The following is a 17562-nucleotide window of genomic DNA, read 5'->3' as shown; positions in this document are numbered from 1 at the left end:
CTTTAATGGCATCCCAGTCTTAGTCCGTAGGGTTCAATATTGAGTTGGCCCACTCTTTGCAGCTATAACAGCTTTAACTCTTCTGGTAAGGATACCCACAAGGTTTAGGAGTGTGTCTATGGGAATGTTTGACTATTCTTCCAGAAGCGCATTTGTGAGGTCAGGCACTGATGTGGACGAGAAGGCCTGGCTCGCAGTCTCCGCTCTAATTCATCCCAAAGGTGTTCTATCGGGTTGAGGTAAGGACTGTGCAGGCCAGTCAAGTTTCTCCACCCCAAACCTGCTCATCCATGTCTTTAAGGGACCTTGCTTTCTGCACTGGTGCAAATCATTTGGTGGAAGGGGGATTATGCTGTGGGGGTTGTTTTTCAGGGGTTGGGCTTGGCCCCTTAGTTCCAGTGAAGGGAACTCTTAAGGCGTTAGCATACCAAGACATTTTGGACAATTTCATGCTCCCAATTTTGTGGGAACAGTTTGGGGATGGCCCCTTCCTGTTCCAACATGACTGCACACCAGTGCATAAACAAGGTCCATAAAGACATGGATGAGTGAGTTTGGGGTGGAAGAACTTGACTGGCCTCAAGCCGATAGAACACCTTTGGGATGAATTAAAGCGAAGACTGCAAGCCAGGCTTTTTCATCCACATCAGTACATGACCTCACAAATGTGCTTCTGGAAGAATGGTCAAACATTTCCATAGACACACGCCTAAACCTTGTGGACAGCCTTCCCAGAAGAGTTAAAGCTGTTATAGCTGCAAAGGGTGGGCCAACTCAATATTAAACCCTACGGACCAAGACTGGGATGCGTGTAAAGGCAGGTGTCCCAATACTTTTGGTAAAATAGTGTAGATGGAAAGCAGGTGTAGATTGGCCAAAACAGACCTGGCTTATGCAATAGAACTAATGAGGGGAGCCTGTGTGACCAGTGGCCCCCCAGGGGGGAAAAAAATCATAGTAACCGCTGGTCTTATGGACAGGAAATGAGTGAAAGTGAGCCCTGGAAAGCAGAGGATGAGATAAGGATCAATCAGTGGCTGCTGCAGTAAATGAAAAAAGAGAAAGGAGTGCATGTGAAAGAATTATTACTAAAACAACCTTGTTTTTATCAATTTATTAAAATACATATAACGGCAGTTCATATCTAAAAACACAACTGGGTGTCCAAGCACCATCATTTTAAAACACGAAAAACTTCAAGGGAAGTCTTGACTGCCAAACATTAATATTTAGATCGTGAACCATTACATGCTCTCCAGGTCCAAGCCCAAGTCGTCTCCAGTTTCTTCTCCTTTGGGAGTTTGATTTCTGTTATATAAAATCTAAAAATGAAATAACCCCGCTCGTCCCATACCGATGTCCACATAAACTCCATACATTGCAGCATTTTCCATCCTCCCAGAAAGAACTTTTCCCACCTGCAGGTCTTCAATGCAGACGATATTGTTCTTGAAATCTGTTTTTATCAAACTCTGTAAAGAAAAAAAAGGCACTTCATATGCTAAAACAGAACTGAGTGCATCTTTTGAGTCCGCCAAATCTCATTTTAAAACACGCAAAAGATCAAGTGTAATTCTTGACTGTGGAACCACGATATTTATAACTTGAACCTCTACACGTTCTCCAGGTCCAAGCCCAAGACTTCTCCGTCTTTTCTCCTTGGAGAGTTTATCCTCGGTTATAAATCGCATAGGAATTAGCCCAGCTTTTCCTACACCAATGTCCACAAAAACTCCAAACAATGTGGCACTTTCAACTTTCCCAGTAAGGACAGTTCCAAGCCTCAGGTCTTCAATCCTGACGATATTGGTCTTGAAATCCGATTGATCAAACGCTGTAAAATGGATAGTTTTTCAATCAGCGCAGCTTAGACATTAATTACATAACAACAGCATAAGATCATGGTGAAAGGACATGACTAAATACTGTTAGCGGTAACGTACATCTCGTGATTTTACATCATTCATTTTCAACATTTCAAATGTGTCAAACCATGTACAGTGCCTTGAAAAAGTATTCGTACCCCTTGAAATGTTCCACATTTTGTCATGTTTTGTCATGTTGGGATTTTAATTGATAGACCAACACAAAGTGGCACATAATTGTGAAGTGGAAGGAAAATGATAAATGGTTTTCAAAAGTTTTTACAAATAGATATCTGGAAAGTGTGGCGTGCATTTGTATTCAGCCCCCTTTAGGCCTCTTTCACACGGACTGTCCGTTCAGGTCCACCTGTCAGTTTTTTAGGCGAACCTAAACGGACACTCCATGGAGGTCTATGGAGCGTCGGATGTCAGCGGTGACATGTCCGCTGACATCCGACCCGCTCCGATCCGAAAAAGTGTAACGGAGGAAAACCCTACTTTTCCATCTGTTTTCGGATCGGATGACGACGGACTCTACGGTCCGTCGTCATCCGATCCCCCATAGGGGAGAGCGGCACTCTGACAGGTCCGTCGCTGCACAGTGTGCAGCGATGGACCAGTCATTTTCCTGCTCAGCGGGGATCGGCGGAGCGATCCCTGCTGAGCAAGCGGATGTTCACGGGGCGGATCAGTGTCAAAGAGCCCTTACTCTGAAACCTCTAACTAAAATCTAGTGGAACCAATTGCCATCAGAAGTCACCTAATTAGTAAATGGAGTCCACCTGTGTGTAATTTAATCTCAGTATAAATACAGCTGTTTTGTGAAGCCCTCCGTGCCTTGTTAGAGAACCTTAGTGAACAAACCGCATCATGAAGGCCAAGGAACACACCAGACAGTTCAGGGATAAAGTTGTAGCGAAGTTTAAAGCAGGGTTAGATTATAAAAAGAATATCCCAAGCTTTGAACGTCTCACGGAGCACTGTTCAATCCATCAATCGCAAATGAAAAGAGTATGGTACAACTGCAAACCTACCAAGACATGGTTGTCCACCTAAACTTAAAGGCCGGGCAAAGAGAGCATTCATCTCTGAATGCAGCCAATAGGCCCATGGTAACTCTGGAGGAGCTGCAGAGATCCACAGCTCAGGTGGGAGAATCTCTTCAGAGGACAACTATTATTCGTGCTCTCCACAAATCTGGCCCTTACTGAAGAGTGGCAAGAAGAAAGCCATTGTTGAAAGAAAGCCATAAGAAGTCCCATTTGCAGTTTGCGAGAAGCCATTTGGGGGACACAGCAAACATGTGGAAGAAGGTGCTCTGGTCAGATGAGAACAAAATTTGACTTTTTGGCCTAAAAGCAAAACGCTATGTGTGGCAGAAAACATCGCACATCGCCCTGAACACACCATCCCCACCTTGAAACATGGTGGTGGCAGCATCATGTTGTGGAGATGCTTTTCTTCAGCAGGGACAGGGAAGCTGCTCAGAGTTGATGGGAAGATGGATGGAGTCAAATACAGGGCAATCTTAGAAAACCTGTTAGAGTCTGCAAAAGACTTGAGACTGGGGCGAAGGGTTTACCTTCCAGCAGGACAACAACCCTAAACATACAGCCAGTGCTACAATGGAAAGGTTTAGATCAAAACCCTTGCACCGATCATCCCCAACTGTCTCTGTATATCCTCCTCCAGTCCCAATCTGTGTCCTCTGTGCTCCTTCAGGCTCCTCGGGCAGCCCTTTGTCCTCGATCTGTCAGAAAGGAAAGTGGAGAAAGGAGCTGGTAAATCTGTCTTTACTGGCTCCTTCCTTTTCCGAATGAACAGAGGCAGTGGTCACTTGTAACTGAGCATTGCAAACTGTGTTTACGATACTTCAGTTTATGAATGGAGAGGAGCATCTGTCTCCTGTCCATTCATCTTCAGTGCAGCTGAGACTGCAGAGACAGGGACTGGGGAATCTGTGTCCTCAGTTTCTTTCCCTCTCAAAGGGGAGATGTCAGGGGTCTGTTAAGACCCCTGATATCTCACCAAAGCCCCCCAACAGGGCTGAAATAAAAATAAAGAATTGTAATAAACTTGTAAAAGGTTAAATTGTAAAAAATAATAAAAAATAACAATTTTAAAAACATTTATTATTTTCCTTCCACCTCACAATTATGTGCCACTTTGTGTTGGTCTACCGCATAAAATCCCAAAAAATACATTTACGTTTTTGGTTGTAACATGAGAAAATGTGGAAAATTTCAAGGAGTATGAATGCTTTTTCAAGGCACTGTAAATCCTATTTAAGTAATGTTTTTTACTTTTTATTACCCATGGGTTCAAAACTAATACATTGTATGAACATATAGTAAATAATTACTCTTTACTGTCCTTCAGATTTTTGAGGGATCAGGCTAGTGCCAGTGGGAGTAGAAAATGTCCTGGTGTCCAATGAGTAAACAATGCCCCACCTTTGATATCAGTGGGATGACTAAGTGCCCCATCGTTGGCATCAGTGGAAGAAATTCTGCCCAATTGGTGTCAGTGGGAGGAATAATGTCCCATTGTTGGTGTCAGTGGGAGGAATAATGCACCATCTTTGGGGTGACTGGGAGGAATAATGCCCCATCGTTGGGGTAAGTGGGAGGAATAATGCCCCATCGTTGGGGTACGTGGGAGAAATAAGGCCCCAACATTGGTGTCAATGGGGGGAATAATGCCCCATCATTGGTGTCAACGCGAGGAATAATGCCTCATTGTTGGTGTCTGTGGAAGGAATAATGCCCCATCATTGGGGTCAATGGGAGGATTAAGGCCCCAACATTGGTGTCGATGGGAGGAATAATGCAACGTTGTTGGTGTCAATGGAAGGAATTGTGCCATTTTGATAGTGTCAGTGGGAGAAAAAGTGCCCCATTGTTGGTGTCAGCAACAGGAATTATGCCTCAATTGTTGGTGTCAGCAACAGGAATTATGCCTCAATTGTTGGTGTCAGTGGATGCTCAAAACCAAAAAATAATTTGCGCCAGGCAAATTGCTAGTTGTGAAACTGCTGCAACCCAAATCCTGGATATTGGATAAACAATACACCATTTATATATTTGTGGTGTCAGTGGATGGAGGAGTGCCCCAAGGGCAAGATAAAAACAAGCAAAGGGTTGCATCCGGGCCCCTGGGGCGCAGTTTGGAGATAGCTGGTCTATGCAAATGTACTGTAATAAACATGGTGGTTTAAAATAATATCCGATTCTCAAATGGATACCCAAAGCTTTGATTGGTATTACCCTTACCTCAAAATTCCGTGTATCAGATTATTAGTTAAGATTCCTTCAATCCATGAAAATTATTTATAAGTTGATTCCCTGATTTATACGTCTTAAAGAGGAGGGCCAGTCAAAAAAAAAAAAAGAATTAAAAGTCAGCAGCTACAAATACTGCAGCTGCTGACTTTTAATTGGACACTTACCTGTCCCAGGGTCCAGCGATGCGGGGGATCGAAGCCCCGCTCGTCTCCCCCTCCGTTCAGTGGCGCCGGCATTGCAACTGTGGGCGCCGGGCTGTGGCTTCACAGCCTGGCACCCACTGCGCACGCGCGAGCGGCGCCGCGCACAGTGATTGGCCGCTCAGTCACCTGGGACCTGTAATGGGTCCCAGATGATTGACAGGAGGGAGGGAGCAGAGCTGAGCCCTTCCTGTGCCGAGACGGAAGTGATGTCACCAGCCCAGGCACTGAAAGAGGCAGACTACGAGGGACCCCATAGCAACAGGCATTTAGAGGTGAGTAAAAAAAAAAAAAAATATCCAAAGGTTTTTTTGTATCTTTTTTTAAGATTTTTCATGTAGTTTTTTTTTTTTTTTGGGTGGAACCCCATTTTAAGTACTCCAAAAACGGGATCTCCTCACAATAATCTGGATCCTTTATAAATGGGAATTTTGGGTATTCCTAAACTCTTAACAGTTGAGTGACAGTTCTGCTACATGAACAGTCTTTAGAAAATGAACAACTGTGTCTACTTTCCTGACCACCTGCCTATATAGCAGTATTTTATGTTTTTGTACTAAAATACAGGTAACATGTAATGTTAAAGGGTTGGATGAAGCAGCAACACATTATATTATAATCTCAACATAAATGAGAAAGTGCATTAGAGGCCGTCACATTGCTGAGAAATAATTTCTTTTCAGCCAGCATCATTTCCCCTTAGCAGAAATCGAATATTAATGCCGGCACAATAGTGATCATAAATTCTGTGAAAGAAAAAAGCCTTTGTAGCCATCCAGGGAGCAACTGTAAAGAAAGCCAAATAATAAGAGACCAGGCGAGAAGGTTGTGCTGTGAAATGACTCATTTTTGTGGTCAGGCGACCGCGTATTCAGGAAATGAATTCAAATCTGAAAATAAATTATATGCCGCATAAATTGTGAATCAAGAAAAAGCGCACTTATTAAACACAGCCACCAGAGACGCAGGGAAGACTGCGGTTAGATCATGACAGGGCATACTTCTAGAAGTAAATGTTATTCCTGGGGAGGGCTCGGCGTACAATCTGATAAATGGGTGATTTATGAGCCCGATCGAGAAAAAGAAATACACTTCTCAGCTGTCTCTTCAATCAAAATCTTTGTAAAGGTTCAGATGAAGAGGAGATGGTGTAAACCTACAAGGCCGGTATTAAAATAGGAATTATTATTTTGTGTAAGGTCATGTGTCGTTTGAAGCTTCTCCTGAAAAATGACTTTACTCTGAGCTATGCTGCTGAGAAGATCTCTTTGTATATAGAAAAGACAAATACACCCCATATACAAAATTATACAGTAGCTACAAAGGCAACATAAATAGGCCTGTCTCCATGGGGAAAGATACACTTAAGACACACTTCCAAAAGTTACAAAACATTCTGTATAGTTATATAGGGTGATATCTATCCTTTACTTTAGACTCAGCAATACTAAAGTGTACCAGTTGACATAGCAAAATAAGGACATAATTCTGAGAACTGAGTAATTATTTTGCCAACTGGCTAATAAAGGAAAATCATTATATACTGTATCATATAGAAAACTATATACAGTACAGTGCATCCGAAAAGCATCCACATCGCTTCACTTTTTCCACATTTTGTTATGTTACAGCCTTATTCCAAAATTCTACAAACAATACCCCATAATGACAACGTGAAAGAAGTTTGTTTGAAATCTTTGATAATTTATATAGATATAAAAAAAATACATGTATATAAGTATTCACAGCCTTTGCCATGGCACTCTAAATTGAGCTCAGATGCATCCTGTTTCCACTGATCATCCTTGAGATGTTGACTTGATATGATTTGGAAAGGCACACTCCCGTCTATATAAGTTCCCACAGTTAACAGGGAATGTCAGAGCTCAAACCAAGCCATGAAGTCCAAGGAATTGTCTGTAGACCACAGAGACAGGATTGTACTGAGGAACAGATCTTGGGAAGGGTACAGAAAAATTTCTGCAGCATTGAAGTTCGCAGTGAGCACAGTGGTCTCCATCATCCATAAACGGAAGAAGTTTGGAACCACCAGGACTCTTCCTAGAGTGGGCCGTTTAGCCAAACTAAGCGATCGGGGGAGAGGAGCCTTTGTCAGAGAGGTGACCAAGAACCCGATGGTCGCTCTGACAGAGCTCCAGCATTTTTCTGTGGAGAGAGGAGAACCTTCCAGAAGAATAACCATCTCCGCAGCACTCCACCAATCAGGCCTGTATGGTAGAGTGACTTGACAGAAGCCACTCCTCAGTAAAAGGCACATGACAGCCTGCCGGGAGTTTGCCAAAAGGCACCTGAAGGACTCTGACAATGAGAAACAAAATTCTCTGGTCTGATGAAACAAAGGTTGTACTCTTTGGCCTGAATAGCAAGCGTCATATCTGGAGGAAACCAGGCACCTCTTATCACCTGTCAAATACCATCCCTACAGTGAAGCATGGTGGTGGCAGCATCATCCTGTGGAGATGTTTTTCAGTGGCAGGAACGAGGTAAAGATGAATGCAGCAATGTACAGAGACATTCTTGATGAAAACCTGCTCCAGAGCTCTCTGGACCTCCGACTGGGGTGAAGATTTATCTTCCAACAGGACAATGACCCTAAGCACACAGCCCACAAAGGAGTGGCTGTGGAACAACTCTGTGAATGTCCTTGAGTGGCCCAGCCAGAGCCCAGACTTGAACCCGACTAAACATTTCTGGACAGATCTGAAGATGGCTGTGTACTGCAATTCAAAAATACAAGGAAAGAAAAAAATTCTCTGTACATATAGAATGCACAAAACACAACAAATTATATATATATATATATATATATATATATATATATATATATATATATATTGACATGAAATTTTCACCACGTGTCAGTAACAACCCATGCAATCCATACATACAAATAAACCAAAACAAATAAGTTCAGAAATAAAGTTATGTGTAACAAAATGGAATGACACAGGGAAAAAGTATTGAACACATGAAGAAAGGGAGGCAAAAAGGCATGGAAAGCCAAGACACCAGTTGAAATCTATGAGTAATTAGAAAGCAATCCTACCCTTGTGGGTACAAATCAATATCAGCTGTTTCAGTCTCAATTGATGGTCTATAAAAAGGTGTCTCATTACCAAGGTGTCACACAAGAAACATCTCAGGATGGGTAAAAGCAAAGAGCTCTCTTAAGACCTTCACAACCTAGTTGTTCCAAACATACTGATGGCATTGGTTATAGAAGGATTTTTAAACTTCTGAATGTTCCAGTGAGCACTGTTGGGGCCATAATCCAGAAAGTTGAAAGAACATAATTTCACCATAAACAGGCCAGAGCCAGGTGCTCCTCGCAAGATTTCTGACAGAGGAGTGAAAATAATTATCAGAAGAGTTGTCGAAAAGCCAAGGACCACTTGTGGAGAGCTTCAGAAAGAGCTGGAATATACAGGTACAATTGTTTATTATTATTATTATTATTCAGGATTTATATAGCGCCAACAGTTTACGCAGCGCTTTACAATATAAAAGGGAGACAATACAGTTATAATATAATACAATACAATAGGATTAAGAGGGCCCTGCTCAGAAGAGCTTACAATCTAATAGGGTGGGGTGTTTAAAAGTTTTAAAAGTGTTTAAAAGATAACAATAAGTAATGCACTCAACCGCCATGACCTGTGTACATGTTCTCCACGCAAGACTCCATTGCTGAAGAAAAAGCAAGCTTGTCTAATGTTTGCTGCACAACATTTAGACAAGCCTGTGAAAAACTGGGTGAATTTAGTCTGGTCAGATGAGATCAAAACTGAACTCTTTGGATGCCATGATACACACCATGTTGGGAGGTCAAGTGGCACTGCACATCACCCCAAAAACACCCCCATACTAGCAGTGAAGTTTGGAGGTGGGAACATCAGGGTGTGGGGCTGTTTTTCAGCATACAGTACTGGCAAACTTCATATGATTGAATGAAGGATGAATGGAAAAATGTACCAAGACATTATTGATAAAAACCTGCTGCCATCTACCAGGATGACGAAGATGAAACGAGGGTGGACATTTCAGAAAGACAACGATCCCAAACACAAAGCCAAGGAAACTCTCAATTGGTTTCAAAGAAAGAAAAGAAAGAAAATAAAGCTGCTAGAAGAGCCCAGCCAATCACCTGACTTGAATCCAATAGAAAATCTATGGAAAGAACTAAAGATCAGAGTTAATAGAAGAGGCCCATGGAACCTTCAAGATTTAAAGACTGTTTGTGTGGAAGAATGGGCCAAAATCACACCTGAGCAATGCATGCGACTAGTTTCATCATACAGGAGGCATCTTGAAGCTGTCATCAACAAAGGATTTTTTACGAAGTATTAAATAAATTTCAGTTTGTATGTTCAATACTTTTTCCCTGTGTCATCCCATTTTATTATACCTAACTTAATTTCTGAACGTATTTGTTTTGGTTTCTCTGTATGAATGGATTGCATTGGTTGTTACTGACATGTGGTGAAAATATCATGTCAATAGCACCTTTAGAAATATATTTACCTAGAAAAATGGTGACGTGTTCAAATACTTATCTTACCCGCTGTGTGTATGTATGTATGTATATACACACACACACACACACACACACACACACACACACACACACACACATACACACAGTATCTGACAAAAGTGAATACACCCCTCACATGTTTGTAAAAAATGTATTATACCTTTTCATGTGACAACACTGAAGAAATGACACTTTGCTACAATGTAAAGTAATGGGTGTACAGCTTGTATAACAGTGTCAATTTGCTGTCCCCTCAAAATAACTCAACACACAGCCATTAATGACTAAACCAATGGCAACAAAAATGAGTACAACCCTAAGTGAAAATGTCCAAATTGGGCCCAAAGTGTGGCCACCATTATTTTACTGCCTTAACCCTCTTGGGCATGGAGTTCACCAGAGCTTCACAGGATGCCACTGGAGTCCTCTTCCACTCCTCCATGACAACATCATGGAGCTGGTGGATGTTAGAGACCTTGTGCTCCTCCACCTCCCGTTTGAGGATGCCCCACAGTACCTTGGCATTCATGGTTCCCTCGATCTGTAGCTCTCCAGTGCCAGCAGCACTCATGCAGCCCCAGACCATGGCACTCTCACCACCATGCTTGACTGTAGACAAGACACACTTGTCTTTGTACTCCTCACCTTGTTGCCGCCACACATGCTTGACATAATCTGAGCCAAATACATTTATCTTGGTCTCATCAGACCACAGGACATGGTTCCAGTAATCCATGTCCTTAGTCTGCTTGTCTTCAGCAAACTGTTTGTTTGCGGGCTTTCTTGTGCATCATTTTTAGAAGAGGCTTCCTTTGGGATGACATCCATGCAGACCAATTTGATGTGTGCGGCATATGGTCTGAGCACTGACAGGCTGTCCCTCCTCCCCTTAAACCTCTGCATCAATGCTGGCAGCACTCATACGTTATTTCCCAAAGACAACCTCTGGATATGACGCTGATCACGTGCACTCAACTTCTTTGGTCGACCATGGTGAGGCCTGTTCTTAGTGGAACCTGTCCTGTTAAACCGCTGTATGGTCTTGGCCACCATGCTGTAGCTCAGTTTCAGGGTCTTGCCAAAACTTCTTATAGCCTATTCCATCTTTATGTAGAGCAACAATTCTTTTTTTCAGATCCTCAGAGAGTTCTTTGCCATGAGGTGCCATGTTGAACTTTCAGTGACGGGGATGCTAATTGGACCCAATTTGGACATTTTCACTTAGGGGTGTACTCACTTTTGTTGCCAGTGGTTTAGACATTAATGCCTGCGCATTGAGTTATTTTGAGGGGACATCAAATTTTGAATGTTATACAAGCTGTACACTCACTACTTTACAATGAAAAGATATAATAAAATATTTACAAAAATGTGAGGGGTGTACTCACTTTTGTGAGATACCGTATATATATATATATATATATATATATATATATATATATATATATATATATATATATATATATATACACACACACACACACAATTAGAAATAACTTTAGAGGCAATATTTTAGATAATTTAGTAGTGATAGAAGATGCAGTATATCATTTAATAGGGTTCACCTTTTATTACTTTTGCCAATAACATCCCTATGCAGTACAAAGTCCTCAGTACTTTAACACACACTGCTCCATTTGTAAATGAAGGTTTACTTTTTAAAGAGCAACTCCACTTTTGTTGAGAAAAAAAACATTCCCCCTGGGTAATCTACATACATTGCAAGGATTTTTAACTAACTTTGTTGCAGGATTACTACCTTGTTATTTGGAAGAAATAGCTGTTTGTGTCTATGTGCAAGGGAATCTTAATGGGAGTGGTTTTATAATTATCATTCAGCTGCTGTACCTGCAGGGCTCTAATGAGAGAAGTTGCAGGGTCTGCATCCTTTTAGACGTGATTTCCCTTTGGGAGTATCTCACCTTAAATAACATTTTTGTTGCAGGAGATGCTAAAAATTTGACTTGTATCTTAGTGCAGACTCAGTATCAGTATAAATATAAGCCAATCAGTATAAGCCAATCACTCTAGAATGGGGGTGTTCTGTACACGATCTGTGGTAGCCGTATTGCATTGCACTTTACAGTGCTTCAGATTGAAAAGGAAAGGTAAATTTTAATAACATTTAATATGACTTGCTTTGTGTTGCAATTGTAAACGCTCTATATATATTATATATATATATCTATATAGATATATATCTATATATATCTATATAGATATATATCTATATAGTTATATATATATATTTTTTATGTGCTAAAAAGTGGAGTTATCCTTTAAGTTGCTTATTCTATTGCCCTCCCCTATTCCTCCTGCAGATGGCAAGATGTTCTGAGCAAAGATTGGGAAGCCTCAGAAACTCACAAACGAGCACTCTGCTTTGTTCCCCACACTGCTCTCTTTCAAACTCACAGAACGCTAAGCTGCAACAAAAAGCAGATTGAGCAAATGTGGGTAGGGAACAAAGCTGAAGGTAAAATGGAAAGTGGCCTGCCCTTATAACGACCAATACGTTGCAATTTGTAATATAAATACTGTCCAATCAACATTGGTATTGCAGGATCTCATCCAATAAGATTGAAAGGTTCAAAGGGAGTTTTATAGACTTGTGGATGAATCATATGCCACAAATTTACTTACTAAATCTGAGTATGACTTCATTAGAACTGCCCTACCCCGTACCCCAAAGTTTTATGCTTTACCCAAACTGCATAAAGATATACGTAAACCAACTGGCCGGCCAATAATTTCAGGCAACGGGTCCCTTACGGAGAAATTAAGCCAATATCTAGACGGACATCTGCGACCGTATGTGTTAAGCATACCTAGCTATGTAAAAGACACTATGCATCTTCTGCAGATCATAGACAGCATCCAGGTTCCGCCAAAATCATTTTTGGTGGCCCTGGATGTTGAAGCATTATATAGTTCAATACCTCATGGAAAAGGACTGGCCTGCATCCAACATGTGCTGTCACGCGATGCCCATTGAGTGACGGAAAAAGACATTTCCTGATCAATGCTCTAGATTTCATCTTGCACCACAATTACTTTGTTTAACAGTCATATTTTCCTCCAGGTACAGGGGGTCGCTATGGGGACATCTTGTGCCCCATCATATGCGAACCTGTACCTGGGGGAATGGGAGAGCTGGTGGCGCGAGTCCACATCCACCTGTCCCTACATGGCCAATGTGGTGTTATGGCATCGGTACATAGACGACATTTTGCTCGTCTGGGACGGGACTCCGGAGAACCTCCTAAATTTTGTGCAAAAATTAAACACCAATCCATTTAACCTGACCTTCACCATGACATTTCATGAACAGGAGGTCACTTTTCTGGAAGTGACCATCCACAAGCTGCAGGATGGTTCACTAACCAGCTCCCTATACCGGAAACCGACATCAGGAAATTCCATTCTTCATGCCACTAGTTTTCACCCCCAATCCTTGATCCGTTCGATCCCCTACAGCCAGTATTTAAGGGTTAGGAGAAATTGTACGGACGATACGGTGTTTAAAAGAGAGGCAGACATGTTGAGGGATAGACTCCTGACACGGGGGTACTCCAAAACATGTCTAAAAAGAGCCTTTAGACGGGCATGTTTGAAATCTAGACATACACTAATTTTCAACACAGAACCCAAGACTAACAAAACCAATCCCATTCGGATTATAACTAGATATTCTAACCAACACCGGACTGTAAAACACATTGTGGAAAGATATTGGCATGTTCTAAAATTAGATTCCACCATTGGCCCCTTCGTGCAGGACAAACCATCCTTCACCTTTAAACGGGCCAAGCCCATCAGGGACAATTTAATATCTAGTGAATTTTCAGGGGGAGGTGTCGGGAAACGTGATCCCTGCAAACGTCCTGGTACCTTTCGCTGTGGCGGATGCCCATATTGCCAGTTCATGAACATCAAACCCAATATCAAATTACCGAATGGTCACAAGTATGCCCCTAAACACTTTGCAAATTGCAAAACAATAGGTGTGGTATACCTGTTGATCTGCGAGTGTGCATGCTATTATGTGGGCAAAACTAATCAGGAGTTCTGGCGGCGGGCATACCACCATTTAGCCGCTATGAAATCCCGTAATCCCAGCTTACCACTGGGAAGACATGTTTTGGCGTTTCACGCAGGCAATTTTCCTAGGGTGTCTTTTGTGATCTTGGATCGCGTCCATCCAGGGTTACGCGGCGGGGATTGGAATAAGATCTTGCTGCAGAAAGAACAAAAATTGATTTATCGCTTACAGGCTACCAACCCCCTGGCTTGAATGAGGCCATCTCATTTCGACCCTTCTTGGAGGGTTTTACCTCCGGGGGCCCTGAGTGGGACCCCTCTGAGGTAAATACACCTCTTTTTTCTGTTAGAATTAGCTCCAATGATTTTCTAATGCTATATGCATATGCTTCTCTGCAGGCTATATAAAATTCTCGTTTGCTCTCAGTAAAACAGGCAGGCTGGTCATCATTGGATTCTATATCAACATAGGTCAATTGAATTAAACCTATATGGGATTTTTCAATTTGGCTATAGGTATATGTTTCAATTGTATCATATATACATATGTATGGTAGCATCAGCCCATAATTTTTTTATTTTTTTTTTTATGTTGCCATTCGACATTATTCTTGTTTTTTTGCTCTTGTTTACTTCTTTTGTAGTTTCTTCCATGTCCCTTTGACATATTGGTGTCATTGTTTGGGGATTCTTAGGTTACATCCTCTTTTCCCTTATATAATGGTAGGTACACGTGCTCTGCAATGCTGCGGATCTGGCTCCTGGACCAATGCCATTTCGTTTTTTTTTTTGGGGGGGGGTGTTTTTTGGCTTGCGCCTCAGCAGTCCACTCGGCGCATGAGGGGCCATTGTGCCATCCTTCTTTGTTTGGCGCCTTTTGGTCTCCTTTTTTTCATCACACATGATTGGGACAAGGTGCTCTGTCTCATCGCTGTGGTGGTTTCGTGCACCGCGGGTCCCCGACGAGGACGCCGGTCCCCTCCCAGCATGTGTCAGTTTGTTGCCGGAATTGGAGTTTCCTCCTTCCGTGCTCTGATACGTGGGTGGGACCAAGGGGGCGGGCCTGCGCACCAGGGATTCGGAGGGCGATCCCTCCCCCCTCTCCCCGTTCATGACGTTCACTGGCTCATCAGCTGTTGCTGACGTCCATATCAGTGAACGGTCTTTAAAAGCCTCAGATCCTGAGCAGCCAGTCTCATTCCTACATAGGCGTCGGACTGACCACTCAGCTGCATTATTTCTCCAGGTAACCACTTTATCTTTACCTCTATAGACTGGATGCTCTGTCTTTTGACAGGGGCTATGTGTTATTTGCACATGCAGGCCGACTGACACATCAGTGTGGTGCGGGTTGGCTGTGCTTTTTGCACATCGTTTTTCTTGGTGATTTTAATTAATCACACAACATTTTCTGTTTTCTGTTTTTTTGGCCATCATATGCTGATGGGTTTAAGGGTTTCACCTGCCCCCCTGGTGTGAGACTGGGTCACACAGAGTCACCTAATACTCATCCCTATTTTGCCAAGCTCCATGCGATTCTCCTCTATCTGACATGAATGATTTTCATTCTAGGTAAATTCATAGGTAAGCTACGGGACGGATTGATATATTCATTACACCTATACTTATATTTCTTATATATATATTAAATGTAAGGTTCACGTTCCCTGCCTTTGTGTTCTTTGCATTTAATGCTGATTATGTTTTTTCTTTGATATCCCTGGAGGATTTTCCATTAGACTATATATATTTTTTCACTTTTGTCTTAGGTGACATAAAAGTATTCACCACAGGTGTCTTCAGTGGTTTTGGTGTGGGTGGGGGAGGACGCCCTTTGTGTCCTGTTGTTGGGCTGCTTGCCTACACTGTGTCCTTGGAATTGGCTTTGGTCCATGGGTCTGTTTCCCGTCAGCGGGCCAATGTACCTACTACTAACCTTTTAAAGTTTGATGCTTTCTAGTACAGTTTCAAAAATTATATGGTGAGAATATCATTTCATAAATATTTTTGATTGTTATTATTATATGCCGTTTCTTATATTAGGAACGTTCTTTAAGATGTCTTACCCTCCTCTTTTTGTAAATGTACAGATAACCACTTATCTCATCATCTGCCCCTGAAGAAGAGGCTCCAATCCAATTAAAACCTCAAAACGCGTTGGGCTCTTTACATGCGCAGACTTTAGCCGCATAAGTTGGTGAGGTGTTTTTTGTATTTATCATTGTACTGTAAATCATGTCATCATTATTGTGATCATTATGTGTACTGTTAGGCATCCTTGTCTTTTTTACTAAAGTTTTTTCACGTTTTTTCTGTCATGATTTTAAATATTTTGATAATAAAATTATATATGTGATTTTGATATACGTTTTGAAGACTCTTGCCTTATAAAGTCCCACTTAGAGGAAAACAACGTTTCTAGTATATTTGCAGGAACCCTCAAGCTGCACAAAAAACAAACTGAAGCAGTAGCCACTAGGTAGAAGCGCACAGCCCTAACCAAATCCAAGCAGTGGAGAGCAATCTCCATACAATGCTTAAAGAAGGCAGGCAGAGACCACTTTAAGGAAGAGGCCCTTGGGCTCACCCCACAGAGTCATGAGGGCATCCATTATGAAGGCCCAAGATTCCCTGGTCCTGGTGACAAACTTGTCCAGTTTGTGGTTGAACCTTGACAACAAAAGGTCCATGTCAGGCAAAACCCCACAGGAGTCTAAAACATTTCCGAGATTGAGACATTGATGGCTTAGAAAGTACATTCGCCAATGTTTAAGATCTCGAATGTCCACTGAGGACAGGTCTGGAATGAAAAATTCTGGCCAAGTCTTTAAATTCCGCATGAGTTTTGGTGCCGTCTTGGTTAATATTATATGCAACCACCATGGCAGTACTGAAGTGCTGAAGGTAAACTCAATTGTTAGTCGAGCTTCCTCTGAACCACAGTGCCTTCCACACCATCAGGACAAAGAACTTTTCTAATTCTATTGTTGGACTGGACAACCAACACTGAAGAGCCTTGAAGATTTTGCTGGTCAGATGCATGGGTAGATCCAGAGACTGAGCCCAATTGTCTCATGCTGTCAGAATGTTGGGTTACAACAGTTTGTAGGGAAACTGGGCATATGACATGATCTTTAAGGAAGCCACCATAAAGCACAGAACCATTTAATGAACTGAGGGATGAGGCAAGGACTGAAATCTTGGATCTGAGGCTCCAATGCTTTACCTGGGAAAAGACAACGTGTTTCAGGGCTGTGTTCAGAACAAGGTCCAAATATTCCAGATGGTGCGAGAGATCTAACAAAGACTTATGAAGACTGAGGAAACTCTGTAGGGTCTGTACTGTCTTTTCTACATTGACCGCTAGTCCGCCTGCTGACTGCTTCAGCACAAGCAGATTGTCCAGATACTCCAAAATGGACATTCTCTGAGCTCGACAAAGCAACCAAGCCAGCACCTTGGTGAACACCCATAGGGCTGTGACAAGACTAAAAAGCAGATCCACTAATTTAAAATGTTGTTGCCCTACCCAAAGCGCAGATGGAGCTGATGTGGTGGCAAAATGGAAATATGCAGGTGTCCACCAGGGCCAAGAAATCCCCCTGATGGAAGGAGGA

At 42.1% G+C, this 17562-nt stretch overlaps 2 protein-coding genes across 2 annotated transcripts in view; both read right to left on the bottom strand.

Moving 5' to 3' along the window:
- The window catches only part of EPAS1 (endothelial PAS domain protein 1), a 510313-nt gene that overhangs the window by 322647 nt on the left and 170104 nt on the right, over positions 1-17562 (bottom strand). The window lies entirely within an intron of this gene.
- The window catches only part of LOC141140934 (S1 RNA-binding domain-containing protein 1-like), a gene marked incomplete at its 5' end in the record, with an annotated part of 149507 nt that continues 133044 nt past the window's right edge, over positions 1100-17562 (bottom strand). The window contains 1 exon segment of the mRNA XM_073628488.1: positions 1100-1834. Within this exon segment, the coding sequence (XP_073484589.1) occupies positions 1542-1834 (293 nt within the window).

This window comes from Aquarana catesbeiana, linkage group LG04 (genome assembly GCF_042186555.1).
Source record: "Aquarana catesbeiana isolate 2022-GZ linkage group LG04, ASM4218655v1, whole genome shotgun sequence".
NCBI lineage: Eukaryota > Metazoa > Chordata > Amphibia > Anura > Ranidae > Aquarana > Aquarana catesbeiana.
Note: the sequence above shows the minus strand (reverse complement) of the source record. Positions and strands in the feature narration are given on the sequence as shown.